This window comes from Vulpes vulpes, chromosome 14 (genome assembly GCF_048418805.1).
Source record: "Vulpes vulpes isolate BD-2025 chromosome 14, VulVul3, whole genome shotgun sequence".
Taxonomy (NCBI): Eukaryota; Metazoa; Chordata; class Mammalia; order Carnivora; family Canidae; genus Vulpes; species Vulpes vulpes.
Window position 1 is genome coordinate 20,928,534 of NC_132793.1, and position 27,552 is coordinate 20,956,085.

General features: G+C 52.2%; 1 protein-coding gene across 1 annotated transcript in view; it reads left to right on the forward strand.

Moving 5' to 3' along the window:
• KIAA1755 (KIAA1755 ortholog) overlaps positions 1 to 27,552 on the forward strand; it is a 39,743-nt gene that overhangs the window by 7,291 nt on the left and 4,900 nt on the right. Inside the window, exons 2-13 of the mRNA XM_026009685.2 lie at positions 3,702 to 3,899; positions 7,254 to 8,598; positions 9,095 to 9,283; positions 14,776 to 14,899; positions 17,422 to 17,515; positions 18,351 to 18,437; positions 19,954 to 20,070; positions 21,807 to 21,905; positions 22,803 to 22,951; positions 24,973 to 25,111; positions 26,316 to 26,438; positions 27,069 to 27,290. Coding sequence (XP_025865470.2) covers positions 3,702 to 3,899; positions 7,254 to 8,598; positions 9,095 to 9,283; positions 14,776 to 14,899; positions 17,422 to 17,515; positions 18,351 to 18,437; positions 19,954 to 20,070; positions 21,807 to 21,905; positions 22,803 to 22,951; positions 24,973 to 25,111; positions 26,316 to 26,438; positions 27,069 to 27,290 — 2,886 coding nt within the window. The remainder of the gene's footprint in view (positions 1 to 3,701; positions 3,900 to 7,253; positions 8,599 to 9,094; positions 9,284 to 14,775; positions 14,900 to 17,421; positions 17,516 to 18,350; positions 18,438 to 19,953; positions 20,071 to 21,806; positions 21,906 to 22,802; positions 22,952 to 24,972; positions 25,112 to 26,315; positions 26,439 to 27,068; positions 27,291 to 27,552) is intronic.

Consider the following 27,552-nt stretch of genomic DNA (forward strand, 5'->3'; position numbering starts at 1 on the left):
GAGCCTTTAGGAGGTGACCAGATGTCCTAGAATTTAATTTAGAAAATATATTTGTTCTCATTACTTACTTTTTCTTTTAAAAAATAGTTTATTTGTATAGAACTAGACCAATAAAGAAATATATTTTATATAATAAGTGTTATTTATTCTATAGTTATATGTTACATTATTTATGGAAATATATACTAATGTAAGGTATAGCCTGTAGCTATAATAATAAATACATATGATAAATATAAATATATTTATATAAATAAAATAATACAAAAACCGCCCAATGCATCATTCGTTTATTTTTGGAATTCCATTCTGTACATGCCACTTGATGATTTTCCACGTAAAGTAATACCATTATAATAACCACAGTAATGGCCACAAGCATAACAGCAATGGCTGTTGCTGAATGAGCACCTACTAAGTGCTAGTCCTGTAGAGAGACCCTACGTGTCTTACCTCATTCGGTCTCGATCAATCGTTTAAAGCATGTACCTCGCAAGCCCCGGTTTTCCCAGTAAGGAAATTGAGGCAGAGAGAGCTAAGCAACTTGCCGGTCACATAAGCAGGAAGTGGCAAGAGCCGGGATTTGAACTTGGGCAGTCTGGCTGCATTCTCATAACCAGTATGGTGGCATAGGGTCTCCATTTACAATGCAATTATGTAAGTTTTGTTTTTTTTTTAAGTGAGTGATTTGAAAAAAAAAAAAAAAACAGTAAGAGCTAATAGTACAAATGGTACTGGGATATGCTAAACTTCAATGATTAAATTTCCACAAACAAAAGGAAACAAACCTAGCTCATCTACGGGTGCACACAAGGAAAGAGGCCCTGAGAAGGAAAGCACCTACTGAAGGTGGTGGCACAGTGACTTGGAACCCAGGAAGCAAATGCCCCGGGAGAGGCTGGGTGGGGTGGGGAGGGCATGGGGTGGGGGAGGGGTGCTGCCTTAATTGACTTAGTGTGTCCATGTGTTCACAGATGTCAGACAGGATCCTCTGTCTCTGGGTCCCCATTCCCACTGCTGTCCTCAAGGATTGCGTCAGTGGAGAGTACCTCTTGGGGTTTTGGCCTTGCTTTGGAGGGAAAGAGCACTAGAAGAGGTGGCCAGGCCAGATGAGCCTTTCCCTGTTCTGCCAACTGAAGATGCCCCCGGCCCAACCTTGCCGAGCACCTCAATGTGAACGTAGCCCTTCCTGGGCACGCGTGCTTTTGACATCAAGTACCTGCAATACTTCGTCCCCGCTGAGTTCATGCCATGTCGGTGGCAAGACCCTCCTTCCTTCAGAATGCAGGCCGTAGACAGGCATTCATTGCTTCTGCAAACAGTGGTGGGGACCCTACCCTGTGCCCAGTGCTGTGTGGGTGCTGGGGCTCCAATTGCCCCGGGCTAGCGCCCCCTGTTTTATAGCCTCCTGGCATTGGACTCGCTGGGGGGTAGACAGTGTTTTATTTCCCTGTCTTAAGGGACCTCATTTGTAAAAATGATTTTTCTGCCCCACATAAGCTCCCTTTATGCTGGATTCTCATTCATTCCCGTCTTCCTTTGCATCCCTCAGTGACAGGTGGGCCCAGAGCTTACAACCAGTCTGGGCCAACCCGAACGGCCTCCCCTGGGCTTCTTAAGAACTGAAGATTGTAACCCGTGGGTTCTAATACTACACCTGATTGGAAACCTCCGGTCTTGTCCAGGCTGTTTGACAGATGGGAAAACCTGTGGTTCAGAGAGGGACGTTCTGTTTGTCCTCCCACAGCGTTTACTGAGCAGGTATTTTGGCCCAGGCCCCGCGCCAGGAGCCCGAGGCCCTGGAGGAAGAGGAGCCGCCCGCTGTGGCAGTTTCGAGGGCTGCTGGTCGTGGTCGCAGACTTTGTAGCCCAAAGCAGCCTACGGTTATTATCTCGCAGCTCTACAGACGGGAAACCCAATACGGGGCTCACTGGGGTCAAATCGAGGTGTTGGCAGGCTGCCCCGCTTCCGGGGGACTCCAGAGGAGAATCCGCCCGCCTTTTGCAGCAGCTGGGAGCAGCCCACATTCCTGGGCTCTTCCTCTATTTTTAAAACCAGCAACATGGTCTCTCTTGGGTCCTTCTTCCGATGTCACCTTTGCCCCTGACTCCCGCCTCTTCTGCATCCTCTCGCACTTTGGAGGCCCCTTATGATTGCATGGGACCCACCTGGATAATCCAGGAAACGCTCTCTATTTTAAGGCTGGCTGATTCACAATGCTTATTCCAACTGCAGCTTCCGTTCCCCTTTGCTTTATGAGGTAACATACTGACGGGTTCTGGAGATTAGGCTATGGGCATCTTTGGGGGCCACTATTTTGTTTACCTGTCCTGTCCTCGGGGACCCCAGAGCCCTTGAGGGAGATGGCAATCAGCATGGGAACTGCTATGATAGGTGCGCCGTAGAAGCTCCACACTGGTGGTGTGGAGGAGGGAATTCAGGAAAAATCTCATGCTACAAATGAGGCCTCACCTGACTCGAAGAATGAGAGGGAGTTAGCCAGGTGAAGAGGGAGTGGAAGTGGAGGGCATTCCAGGAGGAAGGAACTTCAGGTGCAGAGGTAAGCAAGAGAATGCATGCAGCACTGTGGCTGAAGCATGAGAGAGGCCAAGGGGCTATGAAGATCTCAGGGGACCTGGATGACCGGAGGCCGATGCTTTCCTGAAGGCAGCAGGGATACTTTCATGGTCAGGTTTGCATTTGAGAAAGATCACTGTGGGTTCCTAATCTAGAATGGTTGGAAGTGAGGCAGCCTAAAGGTTGGATGGCAATGAAGAGGGGATTCAGTGGAAGAGACAGAGACCTGGGTCAGGGCAGGGACAGGGGACCAGAGCAGAGCTGGTGGGTGAGCTGCTGCAGGTGAGAAGAGTATAGGACACGGCTGAGGGGTGTGTGTGAACAGAGGAGGCAAGAGGAGGGGCAGGATGGGGAGCAGATATCTGGCCTGGGAGTCTGACTGGACTATGCCGTCATCACTAGGGTAGAGGCATGGGCATAGGGACATATTGAGTGGGTTTAGGGACGTATTGAGTTGAGTTAGATGTGTTGATGATCTGTGCCTGGTGGACATCTAGGGGAGGCATCCAAGAGGCAGCTCGTTATATGAGTCTGGATCTATGAGCTCACATATCAATTACATTAATTTGTATCAATCAGTTATTGCTGTGTAACAAACCACCCCAAAACTTGGTGTTAAAAAACAGCAATTATTTATTATCACTCATGCACCTACACGTTGATGCATCTGCACGTTGACTGCAGGTGGGGCTTCACTGATGGCTCAGCTTCAAACTGTAAGTCCGCAGGTTAGTCAGATGGTAGGATCTGGGGATGCTGGCCTCCCCTTCCCTCTGACCCTGACTTGAATGCCCCCCATTCCTCCACTCCACCTCGAACCAGTGGATGACACTGAGTAAAGACTACAGGAGGTGAGGGAATGTCTTGAGGAAGAGTATTCTAGACAGAGGGAGCAGCCAGTGCAAAGGCCCTGAGGTGGAATGATGCCCAGTGTGTTTGAGGAATAGGAAAGAAGGCCAGTGTGGCTACAGGGGGTGGAAGAGGGCTGAGGGGTAGGGGTAACAAAGGAGATCAATGAGTTAGGAGCAGCTTTAGTCATATGGGGCCTGGAAGGTCATGGGAAGTGGCCACTACCCTTATTACTGCTATGATCACTTTTCACACTCTCCTCCTATCCCCCACAGGACCCCCCATCCCTGGACACAGCCATCCAGCATGCCCTGGCAGGCCTCTATCCTCCTTTTGAGGCCACAGCGCCCACCATCCTGGGGCAGGTGTTCCGTCTCCTGGATTCTGACTTCCAGGGGGATGGGCTGAGCTTCCTTCTGGATTTCCTTATTCCTGCCAAGCGCCTGTGTGAGCAAGTGCGTGAAGCAGCCTGTGTAAGTTGGAAGGGATGGTGGGGCTGGGGGACAAGCTGTCCCAGAACCAGGGGGCTGGAGATGAGCAGAGCAGGAAGTGAGCTGGTATGTGTCTTATGTCAGAGCAAGAAGTGAGGACGTGGGATGATTCTCCAGCTACCATTGCCTGCCCAAAGGGAGGGGTCAGCCCCCCGGTGGAACAGGAAGCTCACTTGGCCCTTTGCTCTCTGGTATCTAGGAGTCAACCATGTTTATACTTTCACCAGAAGGGAGTAAATCCTGGCTAAAAGGCATCCTTATGGGATAGCTCCTGGGGGCCTGCCCTGGGCTGGCACTGTGGGCATCACCAGACTGCCTTGGCTGAAGTGGGTCAGCTTCAGTGGAAATAGTAGACAATGTTCCAGATCTTTCCTGGAGCCCTTGAGGCCTCAGGACTCACTTTCTTCCCCGGAGACGTCTTTGAACCCAGGTCTCAGGGAGCCTCTTTAAGGCAAAGTGGAAAGAAAAGTGTTTGAAATAAGTCTCGTTGGCTGCAAATAACAGATCTTTACTCGAGGTGATCTGGCCTCAGTTTGACACCCAGGTTGATGCACCAATCAAACTCTTAAGGGGTTTCTGTCTCTTGCCTCTGCTTCTTCTTGATTGCCAACATCATTTTTATAGGCTCGATGTCCCCACAAGACAGGGATCAGCTCCTGTCCTAGAGAGGCGAAAGGACACTTCCCTGTCAACTGCAGATAGGAAAATTGCTGGGAAGGATCCTGACTGACCAGGCTTGGGTCCTGTGTCCATCCCTGACCAATCACTGCAGCCAGAGAAATGAGAAAGCGGGGCTGGCCGGGCTTGCATCATATGCCTACATTTCTGTCAGAGATGGTGACTATTTTAAGGTTGGGGACAGGCCTTTGGAGACCAAACCCTCAGATGCCCTTTGCAGGAACTTGCCCACACCCTTCACGGGGTTGCCAACTGTGCTCTGCTCTGCCGTTGATGCCCATCCCCCTGCTGCCCCTGCCTCCAGAATCACTAAGAGGTTCACAGTTCCTGCCGGCTCTTGTGCATCAGGGACATGATACCTCAGGAGCAAAAAGTATGGCTCCTGGTGAGAAGGAAGATTCTCACCAAAAACCTGCTCCCAATTCCCACTTACCTACCCTGACACTATTTCATGCACATCGTGCCGCTCCTGACTGGTTCCCCATGATAAGCTCTTCAACCCTCTGCTTCCCTTTTTAGGCCATTAAAATTGCATTTGCATGGTCTCCTTCCCCATTTCTTCCAGGAACAAGGGTCACAACTTTTAATTTCTCTATTTTTAATTAGAGGCGATCTTAATTATAATTATATAGATGAATTCATATCACCTCAGAGCCGGGGGTGGGATTAATAGCATGGCAGCAGGAGTCAGGTGCCCCGGGTTCAAAGCCAAGTGTCCACCACTGTGGAGCCGCAGGATCACCTGCTGAGCTTCAGTTTCCTTAATGGGAAAGTGGGAATGTTGATAACACAGTACCTACCTCACAGAGATGATACACACAGCCTGGCCCAGAGCCTGGCTTGCAGTAAGCACTGAGCAGCCGTTGGCTGTGACTATCCCACTACTTCCTTTCTCCCTTGGAAATAAGAACTTGCGGCCCCAAAGTCGGCCCTGGTAATGGCCAGCATCCGGAGGCAGCCAGCACCCTCAACTGAAGTCCAGTGAGGGTCAGGGACAGACAGAGATGACTCCAAATGTGAAGGCATAGGCACAAGCCCTGTTTATGCGGCTATCAGCTGTGTGACTCTGAGCCAGTCCTCGAACCCCTTTGAGTCTCATTCATCCCCTAATGATGCCTAAGCTCCCTGCCCCACCGACTTACTGTGAGGTTCAAATAAGTTGATCATAACCGTCATCTCTGTGGTGCGTTGTTGTTTGCACAATGCTGCTGGGTTGCTCTGCTTCGTTCGATGAGAAGGCGGGAGAACGTGTGCTGTAAACAGCAGAGTAGTGGAGGAACTCACAGACTCGTGGAGGTGACGGATATGAAGGTTCCCTGGGATCACCAAACCTACAGTGTAGCTGTTGGGAACTGGTTTATCCACTCGAGGTACGAGTGTGGTCAGTTCTTAGTATCTCCCCAATTAATAATGCCAAGAAGCACCTGCTTAATGAGTGGGAGCTTCTAGTTCATTCTACAGAGGTCTCCCACACACGCATGTAAACGATAGAAGATTATCCAGGTTTTACTCAATCCACAGGACTCTCAGAGAGAGAGAGAGAGAGAGAGAGAGAGAGAGAGAGCTGTTGTCATTTCGGTGGGGTGTTGTTTCTGTTGTTGCTACATGGTGTCACTGTTGGACGAGGGTCCCCGCACAGCCCAGTGGAGCAGCTCCATCAAGAGGGATCACTGTATCCAACAGGCTCCAGGATGCCCCGCTGTGTCTACCTATACAGAGACTTGCTGGCACCTCCTGTTTAAAACAAACGAACGAACGAAGTTTTGCCTCACCTGCCATGTTATTACTCAGTAAAGGAAAATAAATAAGTAAATCATAAACAAATAAATAATACACCTTCAAGCCCAGAGTAGTGCAATGATTTTTTTTTTCAAGGTCATCCAGCAAATTTCCTGGGTCTTCACTCAGTCTTGTTTTGATTTCACTCTGTAATCTCTCCGCTTAAAAATTAGAGAATGGTATAAATGCAGTAACTGTCTTACTTTTTAATAAAAAATTCCCAGTTTTTCAAAGGGTAAATGTCAAAGGACAAGGAAACTAATATTTATCGAACATCCACTTAGTGTATGTAGCCAGGCATTGTGCTGTGGGGCGCTGATAAATAAGTAGATAGATCGATCAATTGATTGATCTAGATACATCTCGCCTAATCCTCATACCAACGCAATCATATGATACATATTATGATTCCTATTTGCAGATAGGAAAGTTGAGGCTTGGAGCAATTATGTAATTTGCACAAATTAGCGATTCAAACCTTGGAACTCATGTCTCCCTGGCTCCAAAATGAAGGCCTTAGACTTGATCTCGGTTGAGAGAAGTTTTGGGTGGATGAGGAGAAGGGATCATGACCTGAGCAAGATGATCTTCACGGGAAAGGCACCTGCTAATTGGTGCCTGCCATTCAGAGTGTTTCTCCCTTGGGCCAGAAGGCTAGCAAGCATTTTTAAGGTCAGGGTCAGGCCTAGGGTGAGGCAGGAGAGGCACTTGTTCTCAGGATTGTGTGACTTATAAAGCCCTGAGATGGGCCCCTCTTGCCTCCCCCGGCCCCATCCCTGACCTGCCCCAGATCCCATCTGGAAGAGGGAAGGAAGTAGACCCATGGGCAGGCAGGGCCTTTCAAGACAGGATTCTCTGACGTCACCCTTCTGTCTGCAGGCCCCGTACTCACACTGCCTCTTCCTGCATGAGGGCTGGCCCCTGTGCCTTCGGGGTGAGGTCGTGGTGCACCTGGCTCCCCTCAATCCCCTCCTATTGCGCCAGGGAGACTTTTACCTCCAAGTCGAACCCCAGGAGGAGCAGTCGGCCTGCATCATGTTCAAGTGCCTCTCCTTGGACCTCCGCACAGTGGACACAAAGCCTGTTCCCGAGTCATCCTACCCGATACTTTTCACCTCAACGTGGCTGGAGGCCATCAACAGTGACTTTGAGGGAAGTCCCCTACACAACTGCCTGGTAGCCTCAGAAGATGGGATTGCCCCTGTGCCCTGGACCAAGATAACCAGCCCAGAGTTTGTGGATGACAGACCCCAAGCAGTGAATGTCCTCTCCCTGGCCTGGAGTTCCCTTCAATTAGAGGCACTTGATTTGAGCTGCCCCCCAGAGCTGTCCCAGCCCCGGTCCTCAGGCAGCCAGTTGCTGCTTACCCAGAGCTTGGCCAAGGATAAGGGCAGGACGTATGGAAACAAGTACCCAGGACTCATCAAGGTGGAGCAAGCCAGGTCTGCAAAGGTGCCCTATAGGATGGACGATGTGGCCATCCAGGACTTGGAGGGAGACTATGTTGCCCTCCTGGAGAGCAGAGGCGGGTCTCCCAGTAGGGAAGTGGAGACATCCAGTGGGTATCCTTTGGGGACCCTGGAGGAACGATCCAAAACTAAGGAAATCCCTTTCTCTCAAAGAATGCCACCTCTCTCAAGTACAAATGGGGCACCTTCCTTGAAAAAATGGGCTTGTGAGAAGCCAGCAAACTCAGAAGATGAGCCTTGCCTTTTGGGCTTGAGGAGAAAGGTCAATCATAAAGTTGACTCACCCACTCACGACTCTGAACACCAGCCCCCGGAGCCCTACCTCAGCATCCTTGAGAAACCACTGCCTTGTGCTTCTGGCCTTGAGACAGGTGGTTCAGATGAGTCAGCTTCCTCCAAGATGCAGGGACCTCTAGGAAACCCAGAAAATATGGTCCAGCCCAGGCCTGAACCAAAACAAGCATCCTCCCTGCACCTGAGCCCAGCTTCCCCTCCTGCTGCTCCGGCCCCTGGAACCAAGGTGGAAGAGAGGGCCAAACAGGGACATCGGAGTCTTCTCAAACCTGGGACTGACCCCAGTCAGCATACCTCCTCTTCCAGACCCCCCACTCCTGGGCCCAGATTCTCTTTCTTGAAAGGGCAAAGACAAGCCCCCCAGCCCCCTGAGAAAGCCTCACCCCAGCACGACGGGCCCTGGAAAGTCTTGTGTTTGCTCTACTCTCCCAAACCCAACCGAGCCAAGTGCTTGGGGAAAGGTAAGGTGCCTGCTCACTCAGAGATGGCTCAGGGATTTAGTGCACAGGCGATAGGTCAAAAAGCTTGACATCTCATGGATCTGGAGGTGAGCTGTATTGAGCTGGCCTGAGTCCACACCGAGCTCGGCCCCACACCAGCTAGCTGACCTTTAGTCAAGGTCTCCTCCATGCAGTGTGGGTCTTACCTGCCTCAAACAGTTGTTTTGAGGTTCAAAGACACACCAGAAGTAAGGAGCTTAGGGGCACCTGGCTGGCTCAGTGGGTAGAGCATGCAACTCTTGATCTCCGGGTCGTGATTTTGAGCCCAACGTTGGGTGTGGAGATGACTAAATAAATAAACTTAAAAAAAAAAATAGAAAGGAGCTTAGCATAACATCCGCCACATGGTAAGAGATCAATAAGCTATTATTAGCAATCAGAAGGTGCAAGAGAAGACATTTCTTGTGGGGAAACCCATATTCTACTTAATACCCTTTTCTTTGTTGCTCTTCCCCAGCTGGAACGACTCAGACCAAAACATCTGGCCCAGCCGCTGACTCAGGCCCACTGACTGGGGAAAAGGCTGGCTTCCCAGAAGGCCCTCCAGAAAGAGGCCCCAGTCTAGACGAGGAGTCCCCAGGGCTGGAGCCCAGGATTGGGGCTCTGAGTACAGAGCTCTTCCAGTCAAGGATGGCATGCCTGCCAGGTCCTCGGGGATCACGGGGCAGCTGGAGGGGGAGTGGAGGGTGTTGGGGTGGAGGCCAGAGTGGGGGGCGGGTCTCTGAGCATCCTTGATGCTGGTGGGTATGGAGAAGACAGGGAAGGTCCTGGAGGCTTGTGTTCTGGACCAAGCCTCCTTGGACTCAGGCTCTTCATCTTTCCACTGAAGGAGTTTGATTATATGAAAGCAGTTTCTAGATTTCCATCTATCTATCCATCCATCCATCCATCCATTCATCCTACTTTCAGTGGCACAACCTGGGTGGTTGCATTAGGTCAGTTCCCTAGAAGCAGGGCCTAAGACAGGGATCTTTGGGAAAGTGATTTGTTGAAGGTTGCTCTCAGGAGAAAGGGAGTGAAGGAGGCAGGACAGGGCAGGGGAGGAGCTAAGCAAGGATGTGGCCTGACCCCACGAGAAGCTCTGGAGTATGAATTACACGACAGAGCTGGTTCCATTTTAAGGCGTAGGGGACTGGTCTTTCGTATGCTTGGGTCTGTTGGTCATCCACCCAGGCTGAGCCTGAGATGGCGATGCAGGGTGAGTCTGTGATCCACTTGCATTGAGGGCAATTCCCCAGAGGTGGGGACGTTTGTGAGCCGATACAGCCAACAGAAAACAGGGGGCAATGGGTATTCTGATGACGAGGGGATCTGAGTGGGGCGTTACCAGCATCCGATAGAGAAGGTGCTATCACTTCTGTTGAATATTTATTCATCTTTGTAATAAATATTTCTTTAATACCTGCTGTGCACAGCCAGGCCCTGAGCTTAGCACTGCGGATTCAGTGGGGAACAAGCCTGATGTGTGCTCTGCTCTCAAGAAGTCTCTATCCTCATGGTAGAGAAAATGCAACAGGTTATTGTTTGTGTAAACAAACTGCAGCCGTGGAGCAGTACAGGGGGCTGTGGGAGGACCCAGGAGCACCCTGGCTCAGGCGTGGGGTGGAGGAGAGGTCAGGGAGGAAGGAAGAAGCAATATGAAGCTCAGTCCTAGAGCACGACCAGGTGTTATCCAGGTGAAGGGGTGGGAACAGTGTTCGGGACAGAGGGAACAGGATGTGCAAATGTCTAGGGGCAAGAGAGACCACAGCGCTTCCTGTGACCTACTGTCTTGACCTACTGTCTATTTTACTTCATAGATTTTGACATCTCTTCAAGGTCCTGGACACTGCTCTGTCTTTTTGAAGCTCCTAGGAGGCACTGCCTGTCCTCTCCCTGGTCATCTTTCTTGAAACTCCTGCTGTGTTTGCCCATATTAATTGTACACAAAGGGTCTCACAGTCCTTTTAGGGCTGTCGTGTTCCAAGCGCTCAGATTTTAAACCATCAAAGGGCCCTGTTCTAGGAGACCGGAGACCATTTTTATCAGCTTCCTGTGTGATCTCAGAAGAATCATTTGCCCTCTCTGAGCCTCAGGCTCCTCCTTATGTAAGAGGAGTGGAAGCAGATAGGACTTGGCTCACTGTCACTTTCCACAATGACTTGTAATTTTTGGACTTGCGACACACATTAATGGGTCCCAGGTGCCTGGAGCAGTGTCTGGTGCTCAAAAAGAATTTTTTGAGTGAATGAATATTCTCCATGTAGGTGCTCCTTCCATACCCTCCCTTCATCTCCTTGTCTTTGGTGATCCTGTCCTTCGGTGATCATTCTCACCGGCTCCTCCCACCATGCCACCCCCAGAATTACAGTACACTGCCCCTCTTTCTGGCTCACCTACCGGCCCAATTTTAATAATCTTCTAGTCCCACAGACCCTCAACCTATTGGTCCAACTACCTTCTCAACCTCCCTCTCCACCTTCATCATGTCCTCACTTCTTCCCGGCTCTCTCCTGCTCACCTACTCAGAGATGTCCCTGCGGCAAGATTCTCCTCTCTCGGACCATTCCCACCAGCATAAGACATGCTGGCATATTGCCCATCTGTTTTCACACCTTTCTCTGACTGCCTGAAGCCAGGAAAGGTGTTTGCTTTTAAGAATCACATGATTTGATTAGATTAGACCACTTGCATAATCCAGGCTAATCATCCAACTGGAGGTCCTGCTTTAATCACATCTGCAAAGTCCCTTTGCAGGGTAACCTGGCATATAGGGCTCTCGATTAGGATGTGGGCATCTTTGCAACCACTCTACTACGACAGGCACCCAGCCTTTGGAGAGGGCTTCTCAGGCTTTGCATGGAGAAACCTGGAATACAGAAAAAAGTGAACAAGGTCATAGGGGTTGAGACTTCACCCCAAGCTCTCAGTTGCATTACACGTATCTTTGAAATCGTTTTTGTCTTTAAAATTTCTATTCGTTTTGTATTCTACTTAAGAATACATTCATATTTGCTTCGATATTAAAAAAATGCTCTCGATTGCTTGCCAGTTAAATCACTCACCATTTCCCGCCAGACTGGGAGAGAACAATGCTGCAGAAAGGTGCAACAGTTTTTTGGTGACTTTTGGTACGCCCCCCTCCCCCAACTTGCTGTCCCTATTTCCACCTGAGACTCAGAACCCAGTGTGAACAGCACAGCTCTGAGCCAGGGCTCTGAGGCACTAACAGTATTGGTGGCTCCAGCGGTCAGACAAAGGAGGCATCTGGGGCAGAAGGGCCTTGGAGCTGAAGGCATATCAGGTGGACAACTGCTCATCACTCCAGTGGATGCAGCTAGCATCTGCGTGCCCGGCTGGCTCTGGTGGGCAAACCCTATTCCAGGTGGTGCTTGTTGGGGAACCAGACACATGAGCTGATAGCCGAGTCCCAGTGTGGAACCCTCTGCTACTCAAAGTATGGTCTGGGGACCAACCATACGGGCATCACCTTGGAGCTAGGGAGAGACGCAGACTCTCAGACCTGATCAGAATCAGAATCTGCATTCTAGCATGATCCTCAGGCGCATGGAAGTCTGAGAGGCACAGTTCTCATAATCTACACATTCATCAGTCACAGACATTGATTATCTGTTCCAATTCTGTGCTGAGTGCTGGGATATGATGAGTTTGAGCCAGTGTACACTGGAGCCCTCAGTCTTGTGGGACCTAATAAACCCAGCCTACATTTGCTGTAGGAGGCTGGGTTCGAAGAGGGGCTTCTATAGAGGGCAGGGAGGAGGTCTTCCTGGAGGAGGTGGTGTCTAAACAGGGCTTGGAAAGATGAAGAGGGTTTCACCAGACAGTGATAAGGAGGGGAGAAGAAATAGCACAGAAAAAGTGGGGACATGAGAAAGGATCAGACTACTTTAGGCAATGACAGTTGACCCATTCTGGCTGGGCCATAGGTGACAAGGGGTGACACAGTGTATTAGTTGCTAGGGCTATCATAACAAAGTGCCACAGACTCGGTGGGGAGCTTAAGCAATAGGAATTTATTTCTCACAGTTCTGAAGGCTGGACAACTGAGATGAAGGTGTCATGTGGACCGCTTTCCCCCGAGACCTCTCTCCCTGGCTTGTAGAGGGCCATCTTCTTACATCTTCACGTGGTCTTCTGTATGGGTGTCTGTGTCCACATTTCCTCTTTTCATAGGGACACAAGTCCTATTGGATTAGGGCCCACTCCTATGGCCTCATTTTAACTGAATCACCTCTTTAAAGACCCTATCTCTACATACAGTTACATTCTGAGGTCCTAGGGATTAGGACTTCAACATAGGAAGGTGTGGGGAGGCATGTGGTGGGCATGATGCAGCTCATAACACAGAGTGAATGAAATGGGCCCAGAAGAGTGTGCAGACCCTGGAGAGCCTTAGTCCTGAGTTGGGAAGCTTGCACTTTTTCTTGGAGGCCACGGGGAGCCACGAAGGGCTTAGACTAGGGCAGTAGCATCCTGGGAGCTGCTACTGAGCTCTAGTTGCTGGTCTACAGAGATGAGCGCTCATCTGTCTGTGTGGTCAAGGGCCAGATCAAGCATGACCCCCTCCCTTGCTGGCAGGTTAGAGACCTGGCTCTGTGTGAGACTGGGAAGCCAGTTCTCCTCCCCAGGCCTCAGTTTCCTTATCAATAAAATGGGCCCGGGGGCGTGATGCAGCATTTCTCAACCTGACAGCCCCAGTGGCTGCCAGAGGATTTCAGAGGGACACGGACAGACATCTCTGACTTTGCAGGTTATGTCACTTTCTCATGCTTTAATCATTTCACATTTTTTGACCTTCTCTTATAAAACATGTCAAACACACAAAAAAGTAGAGACTGTAGTATAATGAACACCCCCATACGATCACTCAGATTTAATAAAGCTTCACACTCGGGCATAAATGAAAGATCTTCATATTTTGCCTCTAAATACTTCAGCATGCCTCTCTCAGCCCTAAGGATATTTCCCCTAATAATTGCAACACCATTAGCACATCTAATGAAACTAAATATAATTTCTATTACTATTCAACACCCAGTTCATATTCAAATTTCCTGCAATGTCCCCAACAAAATGTTTTTCAAATTTATAAGGGAGTATTAGGGGAAAAAAAATCAAACTCATAATATCAAGAGGCTATAAAGTTAGATACACACACACACACACAGATGGATATCTTTTAAATTTTTTAAATTAAAAAAAATAAAATTTTAAAGTTATGTCAAATTTGCAGATGTGTGAAAGAAAGAAATGTTCCAGCAGTCTACACCCCTGTGTAAGACAGTGCTTGTGAAGGCAATTGAGTTTGTCTCCCAGGCTTCGTGAGCCATAAAGGGTCTCATAACACTCACACACTTAGAGGGTCATGCCCACATGGAGTAGGCAGCAGCCATTGGATGGTTCTGCATGAGATGACTCTGGAGGGCCGGGCTCTGAGTTCAAGGTGCGAGGCAGGCCCAGTTTCCAGAAGCCTGAGCCTCCTTCCCCCTCTTCCCTTTCACCTTGCCACTCATGGGCCTCTTAATCCCTATGGGGGCAGTGGGCCACACAGCCCTGATTCCGGGGACAGGAAACAGCCTGGAGAGAACCAATGGGTAAAAGTCTGCAAGAATAGAGAGCTGGAGCCGTGGGCCGGGGGCATAGACGACAGAGATGTGTATAATAACTGCTGTCACCGAGCCTGAGGCTCAGAGTATTTCTCAGGACCTTCTCCTTTAGTCCTCAAAATTAGTGAGTAAGCTCCATATTTTTTTCTCCCCGTGTGACAGAGGAGGACACAGGCTCAGAGGCACACTGACTAGCCCCAGGACACGCAGTGTGTCAGTGCAGAGCTGCCACTTGAACCCATCAGTGTGACTTCAAAGTCTGTTCCCTGAGCTGTGCCTCCCAGAGTGCCCTGTGCAGAGGGGGGTCCAGTCCTATGCAGGGATGAGGGTCTCTGCATGGAGGACAGATACAGGGATGGCTTTCTGAGGAAGTGGTTTTTGAGCTGGGTCTTGAAGGCTGAGTTCAGAGCTCACGGGGGAGGAAGAAGGGGCACCCCAGGTGGAGGGACCTGGAGGCCACAGAGCAGGTTCCCAAAGAGAGAGGGGGCTCCACCAAAGTTCTCACTGTTCACGTGTGTCCTCTCTCCTCCAGGTGGTCGGGACAGGGCAGGGAGGCCCCTGCTTCTGGTGTCAACCACCCAGGGGGCCTGGGAGGCACCATGGTGCACAGCCTCAGAGGTCACCAAGCTGCTCTCCTACCTGTGCTCAGTCCCCAGGTAAGGCGCTGGGCCAGCTGGCCACCCTATCCCCCTCTGACTTCATGGCCCAGAGCCAGGACCAGGCACTGAATGGAGACATGTCCTTCTACCCAGGCATCTGTTCCCAGAGCCAGTCGTAAGCCAGATGCTGGGGGGAGTGGGGGGACCAGGACAGACTTCGTCCCTGCCATCACAGGGTTCCCAGTTTGGGGGGGGGTGGTGACAGGGAGGAGATGAATGATGTGTAAGAAACAAAGTATGGACAAGCCCCTCTCAGGAGTATCAGTGAGGTAAAGAAAACAGAGGGATGATGTAGACCAGTGGTTCACAGACTCAAGCATACATCAGAATCACCTGGAGAGCTGTTAAAGCAGATCACTGGGCCCCACCCCAAGTCTGTCATTCAGATCTGGGGCCTAAGAATCTACATTTCTCACAAACGTCCCGGTGATTCTGATGCTGCTGGGCTAGGGACACGTTTTGATAACCACTGTAGTAGAGTGGGAAGGGTGGGGGGCTAACTTCAACTGGGAAGTCAGGGAAGGCATCCCAGAGGAGATGATCATTGAGCTGGCATCTGAATTATAAATATTTGTTGAGCAAATGAGGACGAATGAGTGAATGAATGAATGAATGAATGAATGAATGAATGAATAAGAGAGTGAAAGAATTAGTGTGTGAGTAATGGGTGATCCAGGCTGATTTGTAACACCTCCACTCCTCCACCTGAGTGACTTCATGTTGGACTGGCTGGGGAAAGGCACCATCCCTTCCTCAGAGGTCTGGCCCCCAGCTGGGAGGGTCTCAGACGTGGTGTTTGCTCAGGACTGTGGGTATATACCCCAACCCAACCTAGAGGCTGTGTGGCTAGGGGTAGGGTGTGGAGGGACTGATGGAACCCTTTGGAACCTTCCCCACCTGCTCTACCCCATGGAGGCCATCACTGCCATCTGCTGGCCATTGAGATTTTTCTTCCTCTTCTCCAAGGTAGTATGGCTTTTCTGGGGGAGATGGGACCTCTTTTCCTGTGCTGAGATGTTGGCCAGCATGGTGGAGTCCTGGAATCCCACCAACTTGTTGTGTGACCTGGAGGCGGTAACCTCCCTTCTCTGAGTCTCACTTGAGAAAAAGAGATGAGCAAATGGACTCTGATGACCACTGTAAACTGCGGAGTACTAGACCCAGCTTCACACTGGGCATGCTAGAGACTCAGCCCCTCCTCACATGCTCCTCAGATGCTCCTCACATCAGGCTCTGCCCTCCAGGGGCCTCCAGGCTGATAGCAAGGCAGGTGTGGAAGCCAACCGTGTTCCCAGCTTGATCGGCTAGAGGCAGGCGAGGTGCAGGTCATGACGTCAGAGGTATGGCCTCCCTTCCAAGGGCCTCTCCTCACTGTCTGCCATGTCACTGCTCTGTGCCTCAGTTTCCCCTTCTCGGGCAGCGACAGTAGCAGACATTTATATTCCTCTTACTCTGTGCAGGTACTGAGTGCCTTCCACTAATGAACTCATCAGTCCTCACCACAGCCCCACGGGGCCAGCACTATTATTGCCCCCATTTACAGATGGGGAAATCGACTCTCAACAAGATGAAACAACATGCCCAGGTGACCAGATACTATGGCAGCGTCGCAACTCCACCTCCATCCACACTGGCCACCTCTGCTTTTATCTGAGGCCTGGGGTGGGGGGTGGGGGGTGGGCAGGTATTTTCCCAACTTGCCTGATCATCAGGATGGCCAAGGGCACTTGGAACCAGACAGACCCCCCTCCCTCACCCTGCACCTGCTGCCAGATGTCTGGGGGGGTGGGGCGGGGCTGGGGATGAGGAGTCGATTATTTTAACAAGTCCAGACAATTAGGCCCATTTGGGAAATCCTAAGGTAATTACTGAAAAGTACAGCGTGAACCAGTGAGGGTGTTCCGGCTGCTAGTAACAAAGTCCATTCAAGAGGTCTCAACTAATACGGAAATTTCTCTCTCTTGGTCTCCACTTTCCAGCTCTTAGGAAGAATCTCCTAAAGGAGAGTCTGTCTTTCCAAGAGGTCCCCTCACTTCTCATTGGACAGAGGTCATATGTCATATGACCCCTACTTAAAGCAATCATTGGCCAGAGGAATTAGCTCATCAGCGATGACCTCAACCAATCATAAACCAGCCCCCCGGTGGGGGGGGGGGTGCTGTTGCTTGGAGGGCTTTGGATTCTTGAACAAAATGAGGCTTCTGGCCACATGGAAGGGATGGGTTGAATGCTGGGCGGCTCACCTACCACGGCTGGGACAGTGGCTTATATGATGTGACAGAGGGCTGTGTGAGGTCCTGTGGGGACACCAAAGAGAAAAGCGATGGACTCCACCTGCAGGGGGATCATGGAGGGCTTCCTGGAGTGGGGTGGGCATTGGCAGTTGGTCTTGTAGGATGAAGAGCTCACCGATAAATCAAGGCTTCTGGAAGCCAGTTTCCCTCCCCTTCCACTAGGTCCTTCCCTCTAGAAAGCCCAGCCCATCCAGCAAGACTGCCAACTCTGTCTACCACCCACAGGCCTGAAGATAAAACCAAGGGGCTGGCGGTTGTGATCGATGCCAGGAAACAGCCCCCACACCCTGGTCTGGTCAGTGCCCTGCAGTCCACCCAGGTGAGTAGGAGGCGGACAGCCTCAGCCTAGCAAGTCTTGGGAGCTCCAGGGGACTTGTGACATTCATGGAGCCCAGGGGGCTCAGAGCTGGGCCCAGGAGCCCCAGGCAGGTGCTCTTAGTTATAGGTACAGAAATCCCAGCGCAGACAGGCCTGAAGATGGAGGGCGTCCATTGGTTCATTGACTTGACAATCGGAAATTAAATCCAACTGCAAGTACGGCTGGATGCAGGGGCTTGAATATTGTCACTGAGACCTGGTTCCTGTCTCTCCACGCCTGGCTGGGTTCTCCTAGGAGGTTGCTATTCTCAGCCAGGTTCCCCACAGCTGTCATTTCTCATGGTCTTTCATTTAAGTCCAGTAAGAAAGAGTGAGAGATTGCCTTCCCAGAGGTCCCAGCAAGTTTCCTTCTGTCTCCTAAGCTCAGGTGTCCATCCACCAGCCAATCTCTGTGGCCAGAGGAATGCAACACACTGATCGGCTTAGACTTGGGTGCCATGAGCCTCGTGAGCCCAGAATGCCAGAGGAAAGCAGAGGTTCCTAAGTAGCTGGTTTAGGGAGCCGAGGAAGTGGAAGGTTGGCGTATGCTTACCTAATGGTCCAATCTCTTCTCCTCCTCCTCACTTTATAGATGGGGAAACTGAGGCCCAGAGGGGACAGGAAGTTTGTAACATGGCTTGGACCTGCTGCTCTATTGACTCCCAATGACTCACCCTCCAAACATGACACATACATGTTCCAGCCGTGCCCCACTTCTTCTCTGTTTGCCCGAATCTTAGCAGGGGGGCTTGGTGAAGGTCTAGGCAGAGCCCCTCTGAAATGGTTCTCTCTGGCAGGCTCTGGCCCCAGCCTCCATCCGTGCTGTGCTCTACCTGGGGGAGAAGGAGGCTGCTCTCCAGCTGGAGACGTTACCTGGCATCCAGGTGAGGGAGAGGCTGAGCTGAGTGGGGGTGCAGATTCACCTGCTAGGGGTCACCATGAAACAACCTAGTAGAGGTCAGCAAGTTCAAGGTGGGATGCTACAACCCCGTGGCCGGCCCTCTGTGGCAGGTGTTCCCAAATCATACAGTTCACTCTCTCTGGCAATCCCAGCACCCCCTGTGGGGATACTGCCACATGACTGTAGTTGCGGTGGCATGAAATCTATTTCATCTCGGGGCACCTGGGTGGCTTGGGTGGTTGGGCATCTGCCTTCAGTTCAGGTCATGGTCCCAGGGTCCCAGGATCAAGCCCCATGTCAGGCTCCCTGCTCGGTGGGGAGTCTACTTCTCCTTCTCCCTCTGCTCGTGCTCATAAATAATAAATAATAAAAATAACAAAATCTTTTTTAAAAAACCCTTCAAAAAAAATAAAATAATAAAAAATAAAAAAATAATAAAAAACCCTTCAACCCCCTGACCGCTCCCTCCCTCTTTTCAGAAGGGGAAACAGGCCCACGGCCACATGGCAAGCTAGAGGCATACTATGGCCTCTGTCTTCCTGCATTCCCCTCCCTCGTGTTTCAGTATCTCCAGCTCAGATACTGAGATGATTTGGGGCTTTGTAGGAAAAAGCCCTGCTGTTTTCTTTAATTAGTGCCATGTATTACAATCCTGAGCGTGGGCACCCTGCCCTCTGCCCTGCTTCAGGAAATGATTTTAAAGGCCTCCTTCCTCCTCCCTCCTCCTCGCTGGTAAAGAGGCACGTCGTGAGCCAGCAGCGAGGTGCTTTTATGTGCCAGTGAATCCCTTGGGGACCTTGTCAATGTGCAGGTTCTGATGAAGTAGTTCTGGATGGGGCCCAGGATTCTGCATCTCTAGGAAGCTCCTAGGTGGTGCTGCTGCTGCTGGTCCCTGGACCACACTTTGAGTACCAAGGAGAAGAGAAGAGTCCAAAAAAAAAAAAAAAAAATAGAATCCACCCAATCCCAAGCTTAGGTCTCTGGAGCCGGGCCTGGCATAAGCTTCCAACTTCCCCGCTCAGGAGAGGCAGCTGCCTCATCCCTCCTCTATGTCTTAGAAGATACTGTCAAGATTTGGTGACCTTTTTCATCCACCCCAAGAAAGCACAGCACCTTGGTGGGTCATCAGAGGACAGTTCAAAGACTACAGAGAAGTTACATGAGAAGGGTCAGCTTCAATGAGCTTGTGCGATTGCTGGGAGAGCTGTGCTGGGCAAGAGCCTGGCTTAGAGGGAGCCCGTGCTGTGATTGATTAGTGATGTCTGCCTTGGGCACAGGCTAAGAGAGGGGCAGTATGACCACTGTTACTTGCCATTCCTTAGCCAGGGTCTCATTCTGAATTTTGATTTATCACAGAAGATCCTTGGCCCAGAAAGCCAAGGCCAGCCCTACCTGTGGTGGGTGGAGTGGTGTTGGGGCGGGGATCTTGCAGACCCTTCTCAAACATGTCCCCACACCCAAGTCCCCTGGTCCCCCTGACCAGCTTCTTTCATCTGCAGGTAGAGGCGGTGACCTCCCTGAAGGCTCTCGGCCACCACGTGGACCCCAGCCAGCTGCCCCCAGCCCTGGAGGGCCCCTTCCCCTACTGCCACGGCGAATGGGTGCAGTTTTTCCAGGTGCCTGCTTCACAGCCTCCACCCCCCCACACCCTGCCTCCTCCTCTTCCTCCCTTCACTGTCCTGCCTCAGGAATCCAGTGACCCTGTCATGTTCGACAACAGACATTCAACAAACATTTGTGATGAGGGTGCAGAGTACAGTTATGAAGGGCTTGGGCTCCGGGCCCAGACAGCCTGGGTTCCAATCCCAGCTCTGCTGTGTGACCTTGGGTAAGTTATCTATCTTCTCTGAGCCCTTTACCTTGTGTACAAAACAGAAGGGGTAACGATAGCACTTCCCGAGGGGGCCGTGGTGAGGATTAATTGGGTTAACGTGGGTGAAGAGCTTAGAAGAGTGGCTGGCGCATGCAAAGAGCTGTGTTGATGTTAACCGAAAATAAATGGACAGACATTTGTTCTGTGGACCCACACAGCTCAGAGAACACAGGGGCTGGTCGGGGAGGCAGACTCGTTTCCTCCCGAGAGAGGGAGGGGATCAGGAAACCGCCAGGGCCAGGGCTGGGCTCCTTCCCTGAGTGATCTCAGCTTCTCCTCGGCACGACCCCGGAGGGGGCATTTCATGCCCAGTTTAACACATGAGGACACAGAGGACAGGGAGGGGCCCTAGCACAACAGCACACAGAAGATTCCAGGCTCAAATCGCACAGAAACCAGTGCTCATAAATGCCACCCTGGACTTTCCCTAGAGCAGGGCTGCTCACCCTTAGCACTGTCCATGTTTGGGACTGGTAATTCTCTTTTTTAGAGGGGGGTAGGGAGTTGCTATCTTGTGCATTGTAGCATGATTAGCACCGTCTCCGGCCACTACATGCACTCTGACAGGAGTGCCTCACAAAGTAGGACAACCAAAATCATCTCCAGACTTTGCCTAATGTCCCCTGGGGGATGAAATCACCCCCAAGTGAGAATCACTGGTCTACACTAACGGTCTGATGCGGTGGTTGATTTATTTGTTTGGGGCCCAGGCACTCTCTTGTTGAACATGTGCCTGTTTTTGAACAGGCGGTACATTAAAAATTCAAATGCTACTAAAGGGTATATATTGAGCAATCTGCCTTCCTGTTCATCCCCCGTTCCCCTCTGATGAATCCAGTGGCCTTTGAGCTGTATTTTTACCTTAAAACCATCCCTTGAAACAGAATCTAACCCATAGAATATAAAACTAATGATGATGATGGCTAATACGCTTAGTGCCTCACACACATGAACCCATTTCATCCTCACACAAGCCTGTAAGGTAGGAACTACTGCCATCCCATTTTACAGAGGAGGAAACAGAGGCACAGAGAGGCTAGGCAACTTGCTCAAGGTCTCACAGCCAGTCAATGGTGGAGTTGGGTTGGAGTGGGACCCAACAGAGGATGTCTCCTAGCTCCACCCTCCCACACCTGCTCCTTCCTCTTCCCCAAGGGGATTCCTTGGGTCTTCTTTTCTCTCCCTCTCTCATTCCCAGCACCAGCGGTTCTCAGAGTGTGGTCTCTGGACCAGCAGCATCAGCACCACCTGGGAACTTGTTAGAGATGCATGCTCTCAGACCCCACCCCCCAAAATTAAATCAGGAACTCAGGAGTGGAGCTCAGCAGTCTGGAGTTTAACCAGCCCTCCAGGTGATTCTGATGCAGCTAAAGTTTGAGAACCACTGTCCGACACCCACCCTGTGTCCTCCTGGAGGGGGCCAGGCACCGTCCTCACTGGTCCAGGCTAACACCCCCACTCTGGCCTCCCATCCTGCAGAAGTTGGACCCTTTCCTAGCTGACCTCCGCCAGGCCTCCTCCTTGCTAAAGGCTTCCATCAAGCAGTTTGAGAAGAGTCACCCCCCTGGAGGGGTGCAGGTGAGCCAGGCACATGGGGTGGGGAAGCCCCGCTACAGCCCAGATTCCATGGAGCAAGGGCTCAGTGAAGGGGACTGGCACAGTGGGCATCATCATCCCATTTTTCATCCATTCACTGGACTAATGTTTATTGGACACTTACTATGTGTCAGGCCCTGGAGACCCAGCCTGGGCAAGCCGACTCATCCCTGCCCTTGGAGTGGTTAGTGGTACAGTGGCAGAGGCAGTCATTAAAAAAGTAAATGAAAAATGGGTATGTAGTTATAAATTGAGCCCAATGTCATGAAAGATCAAGAACAATAAGGAAAGAGGGAAGGCCTCCCTAAAGAGATGGTATTTAAGTTGCCACCTGAGCATGAGAAGGAGCTAGCCATGGAATAGGAGGGCAAATCTGTGCTAAGTGTTGAGATGGAATTGTTCTGGTATGTTTGAGAGTAGCACGGAGGCCAACGTAGAGCTGAGTGGTGGGAGTGGGTTAGGCGAAGAAGAGGACAGCTGGAGGATCTTCTAATCCGGTGGAGGCTGTATCAAGGAGCTGGGCTGGGATTTGACTCTTAGCTGGCAGGGAAGCCCACTTTTACGCAGTGGGATGAACACCTTGGCACCTTGAGATCCGTCCAGCTGCCGTGTGGGGAGCAGACTGCAGGGGGTGGGGAGCCAGAGAGCAGCAGGGAGACCAGTGAAGAGGCTGAGATGAGTGTCCCAGAGAGATGATGGCGCTTGGACCAGTGAGGTTGCCATGGCGACAAGAGGAAGAGTGGCTCAAGGAGACGTTTTACAGATAGAAAGGACAGATTTCTGCAGGACCTTGAATGCCACTACTGGGGCAGTCAGGCCTGATCTGGGTGTAGAGTGAGAGTGGGGACTGAGCCTCAGGTCACCTCCCTACACTGACAGGAGGCCTCCAGGTGTCTGAGCAAGTCCAAGGAGCTGATGGAGGCCGTGCTGAGGGACCCAGGCCTGCTGGGCCTCCAGCGGGAAGGGGGAGCCACTCTGGCCAGGCTGCGGCAGGAAGCTGGTCGGCTGGACTTCAACCCCGACGTCAGGTACCAACACCCAGGCTTATCCTCCCCCACCTTCGTTCCCTGGCCTGAGGGCTTGGAGCTGGGACACACCAGGAGGGCGCTAAGGACGCCTAAGATGGGCATTTGCAGGGCCCGTCTCCTGTGCAGAGGCTTTGGTAAGATCCCCGTCCCTTCTCTGCTCCCCCTCCTTCAGCCCTGGCCGTCTTCAGCCCGAGGTAGGTATCAGAGGACGGCCCCTGCTCATTCCAGGCCACCCTCAAGCACTTTTTCTGACTTTCTAAGACACTGGGCTGAGTCCCTTCAAGGGTCCATCTGTTTATCCCTCAAAAGAACCTTGTGAGGGCCATATAGTCCTCATTTGGCCGATGGGTGACCAGGGCTCTGAGAAATGCCCTGACAGCCAGGACATCTGAGCAGCAACCCCTGCAGACCCTGCCTTCCCTGGTGGGCTCTTCAGCCTGCCCGAGACAACCCCATGCTGTGTCACAAAACAAACACATATATATTCTTGGCCAGTACCAGTTTTCTTAAATATAGGGGTGGGGGTGCAAGTCGGTAATTAAATCAGCCAGTAATTGGCGATATTTTATCTCCATTAGAACAAACAACAAAACAAAGTTTACCCAAGCACCCGAGAATAATTTTGTGTAACCAACACCTAAATAGCACTTAGTCCGAGCGCAGCCTCATGCTGAGGGCTTTGCGAATATTAACTTGTTTCACTCCCACTAGGTGGAGTCTAGCATTATCCTCATTTCACTGTGGAGGAGCCTGAGGCCCAGAGAGAGGCTGAGTGACTTTCCCAGGATCACACAGCGGGGGTGTGGTGGGGTCAGGACTTCAACCCACGCAGCCTGGCCCAGACTCTTGAACACGCCACCCCGAGCTGCAGCTGCAGACAGATTCACGCTGACGTGGGTGCTGGCGCTGGGCGCGTCCCCCTGCCTGGCCCAGGGCCTGGCGGGGCTGGCACTGTCCTTCCCCGAGTGACCTGACCGGGCCTCCCTGGCTGGCCGTCCGGCTCCTCCGGCCCCCCCAGGCCTCTGCAGACCGTTGGCCACCAGCAGCTCCGCCAGGGGGCGCTGTGCTCCCACATGAGCCGCCGGGTCCCTGCAGCTCTGCCCGCCCACCCCTGCGGCCCTCTGTGCCCCCAGGCACAGAGCATTTTCCATCCCGGCCCTGGGCCTCACCTTCCTCCCGGGAAGGGCAGTGATCTGTGGGCAGCTGCAGGCAGATGAGGAGGCCCAGAGCATGGGTAGCAGGCTTTCCTTCCATCTCCTTCTGGAGTAAGACCTCGGAGGGCAGAGGAGGGGTGGGGTGGGATTTGAGGGGTGTCGGGAAGAGCCCTGAGGTCCCTCCTTCCCTGGAGTGTTACCATGCCCCAATCCCGTCTGTGCCTCTTCACTTACGTCTTACTGGCTTTGCCGACTTTTAAAAAACTATGTGCAAAAAAGCCGCAGACCAGGTTTCAATTCGGAATGCCACACACCAGTCAGTTCTCTCTGGACCTCAGTCCCCCATCTGTAAAATGGAAGCGAGGCTGGAAGGGGGTGTTCCGGCCAGTCACCACCATTACAATAGAAATGATAAGTGCTAACAAACACTGTGTGGTGGGCCCTGTGGTAAGAGGTCTGAATGTGTGAGGGCTGGTTCTCAGCCCCTACCGCCCACCTGGAACCATCTAAGAAGCTTTAGAAAGCACTGATGTCCAGGCCGTACTCAAAGTCTGATTCAGTTGGCTTAGGGTAGGTGTTAAGATTTGAACCTGGATCTGTCCAGGTCACTTCATACCCTCCCAGGGAAGGGGAGGGTCATTTGGCTTCCTGCTGTGTGCTCTGGTCTTCTCAGTCCCGTGGAAGGCCAGGTCCGAGGTCCAGAGAGGTATAGGGACCTGCCCAAGGTCACACAGCAAGGCAGCAGCTGGAATACCCAGGCTGGAACCAGAGAATTGGTAGGGGTTGCAGGGGGCAGGCCTGTGCTGGGCAGGAGTACTGGTGGGGAGGAAGATTTTGGGCCCCCTTTCCCTCTCTTCCACCTCCCAGGAGCCATCTGGCTGAAGCTGTCACCTTGTACGGTCTCGTGGATGAGCAGCTGCATGTCCTGGTCACTGCATCTAACCACCTCCTGGGGAGGCTGGAGCTCCGCATCCGACTGGGCCGCCTGGAAGCTGCCATCCACCAGGTGAAAGGGGAGGCTGGCCTCTCCACAGGGAAGCCCCTGCCCCAGGCCCCGGGCCCTGCCCCAGCCAGGCACTCCCTCTGGTGTAAGGACCCAAGGCTGGTGTCCCGTGACATGGCACATGACGGCGCTGCATGAGTGCCCAACCAGTGAAGACCTAACCCCAAAAGCCATACTTACCCTGCCAAGCCCTGGGCCGGAGCCTTTGTGTCTGCCATGATTTTCCAACCTTATCACTTACCGGTGATGTGGGAAGATGCCAGGATTTCTCCCACTCATCAATGAGGACACTGAGGCTGGGAGACATTACATCACCTGCCTGTGGTCACACACCTGGCGATCCTGGAGCCCACACCTGGCATCACTACTCTGACTGCTGGCGCCTAGAACTAGTGCATCCCTTTATCACAGAGCCGGTGTGGGCTCTGATCCTGGCTCCAGCACTGACTCTGACCCTAGGCAGGTTATTTAACTGTTCTCTGCCTCGGTTTCCCCATCCATTCAACGGGGAATAATAGTAGTGCCTGCCACACCAGGCTTTTGGAGGATAAAACAAGGGAATACATAGTCCCAGAATAAGAAGGGAACTTCTGCTCATGGGTTCAAGAGCCATTGTATCCCCTCCATCCCTTGCTGAATCCTCATGTCTACCCCATTATGCCACTGAGTAAACTGAAGCCCAGAAGGAGGAAGTGACTTGCCCAGCTCACATAGTGAGTTCATTGCACCTTACTTCACAGCACTGGTGCACCCGACTCTACAGAAGGCAGCTTTTCCTCTGGCACTGTATGCATACCCCTGGAGATGGGGAGCTCATTACTCTCAAAGCTGCCTCTTATGAATGGTGGCACCAAGTGGTTATCGCAAGCTGAAATTCGCCACCCCGTGACTTCATTCGGACAAGCATGCCCAGAAGGCTTACTTTGTGCATGGTATTGGCCAGGGTACCACAGTAGTACTGGGGTCCCACTCAGGGAGTCATCTCCCCTTCAGGTATTTGAAAATCGTGACAATACACCCACCCTCCCCAAACTGTCCCTCCTCCCCAGAACTGGGAAGGCCTCAGTCTAGGCCAATGGGCATAGGCCCAGCCACTGAATAACTGAGGACAAGAAGATCCCCACCGCCAAGGAAGTTGGGGAACTGGCTAAGGGACGTCCCCCCAGGCACCCGCCCTCCATGTCCAAACCTCCCTCCCCTACCCTAGGTCAGCAGCTGGATGGAGCAGGAGGGGAGCCGGTGCCTGCAAGTGCTGACCCCCAAAGACACAAGCTTGGAGACTATAGAGAAGGCCCACGCCGAGTTTGAGGACTTCTTCCTTCAGGCTGCGGTGCGTTCCTAAGACTGGGACACAGGACCAGAGCAAATGGAGAAGGCAGTGGAGGAGGGGGGCCCTGTGGGGAAAGGTGTGGAGGTAGGAGAGTATGAAGAAACTTCCAGAGACACAGAGAAGACCAGCTTAGATCACAGAGGGTTCAAGCTTAGATGCTGTCTCCTCCAAGAATCCTTCCTGGAAAAAAAAAAAAAAAAAGAATCCTTCCTGGACCACCACATCCAAAAAAGACCTATCTCCAGATCCCTGGCAGATTTCATAAAATACAGATTCTGGGGTCGGCCTTAGAGGTCGTGGGCAAGGAATTTGTACCCTTGATGTAGTGGACCCTAGGACACGGTGACTCAGCCCCTTCTCAGTCCTCAGGGAGCTCTGGGGGCAGACAAACAGGGAAACAGAAAGGGACACACAACAGGAGCCCCTAACCCAGGCCCGGGGTCAGGGAAGTCTTCCAGAAGGAGGTGACACTAAACAGAGTCCGAGCTAGGCAAGTGAGCTGCTGAGGCAGAGGCCTGGCCCCCAACTTACAGACCCGCAGTTCAGCGGCGGGGCAGCAGAGGTTCCTGACCTCTGGAGGAGGCCTCAGCCAAGATGGGAGCTGAGTGGACGCCCCCTGTCCCCGCCCAGGCCCAGTACCGCCGTGGCCTGGAGCTGTCCAAGCAGGCGGCTCAGCTGGGAGCTGCGGCCGAAGGCACCAGAGAGGCTGGAGGAGCGGAGTGTCCGGAACTGGCGGCCTTGGCCTCCACCCGGCGGGCCTTCCAGGCGAAGCTGACCCACTTCTACATGGCGGCCGAGCGGCAGCGCACAGACCTGGAGACGCTGCTGCACCTGTACCACTTCTGCAGGAAGGTGAGCCTCGTGGCTCCCCTGCCCAGACCACTCCTGCCCACCCCAGCCGGGAGGGAGCCTGGGAACCCGCACGCGGCCCTGGGTTCTTAGTGTGATTCATTCTGTAGTCCTGTGGGGTGGCAGGAGAGCATTACCTAGCGTTTTCTAGAAGAGAAGCAACGTGTGAGAGGATAGGTTGCTCCCCTAAATCAGTCCTGGCTGATCTCTGACCCCAGCTTGTCCCACTAACCCAGGCGGCTTCCCAGCTCTCAAAGGACACTCA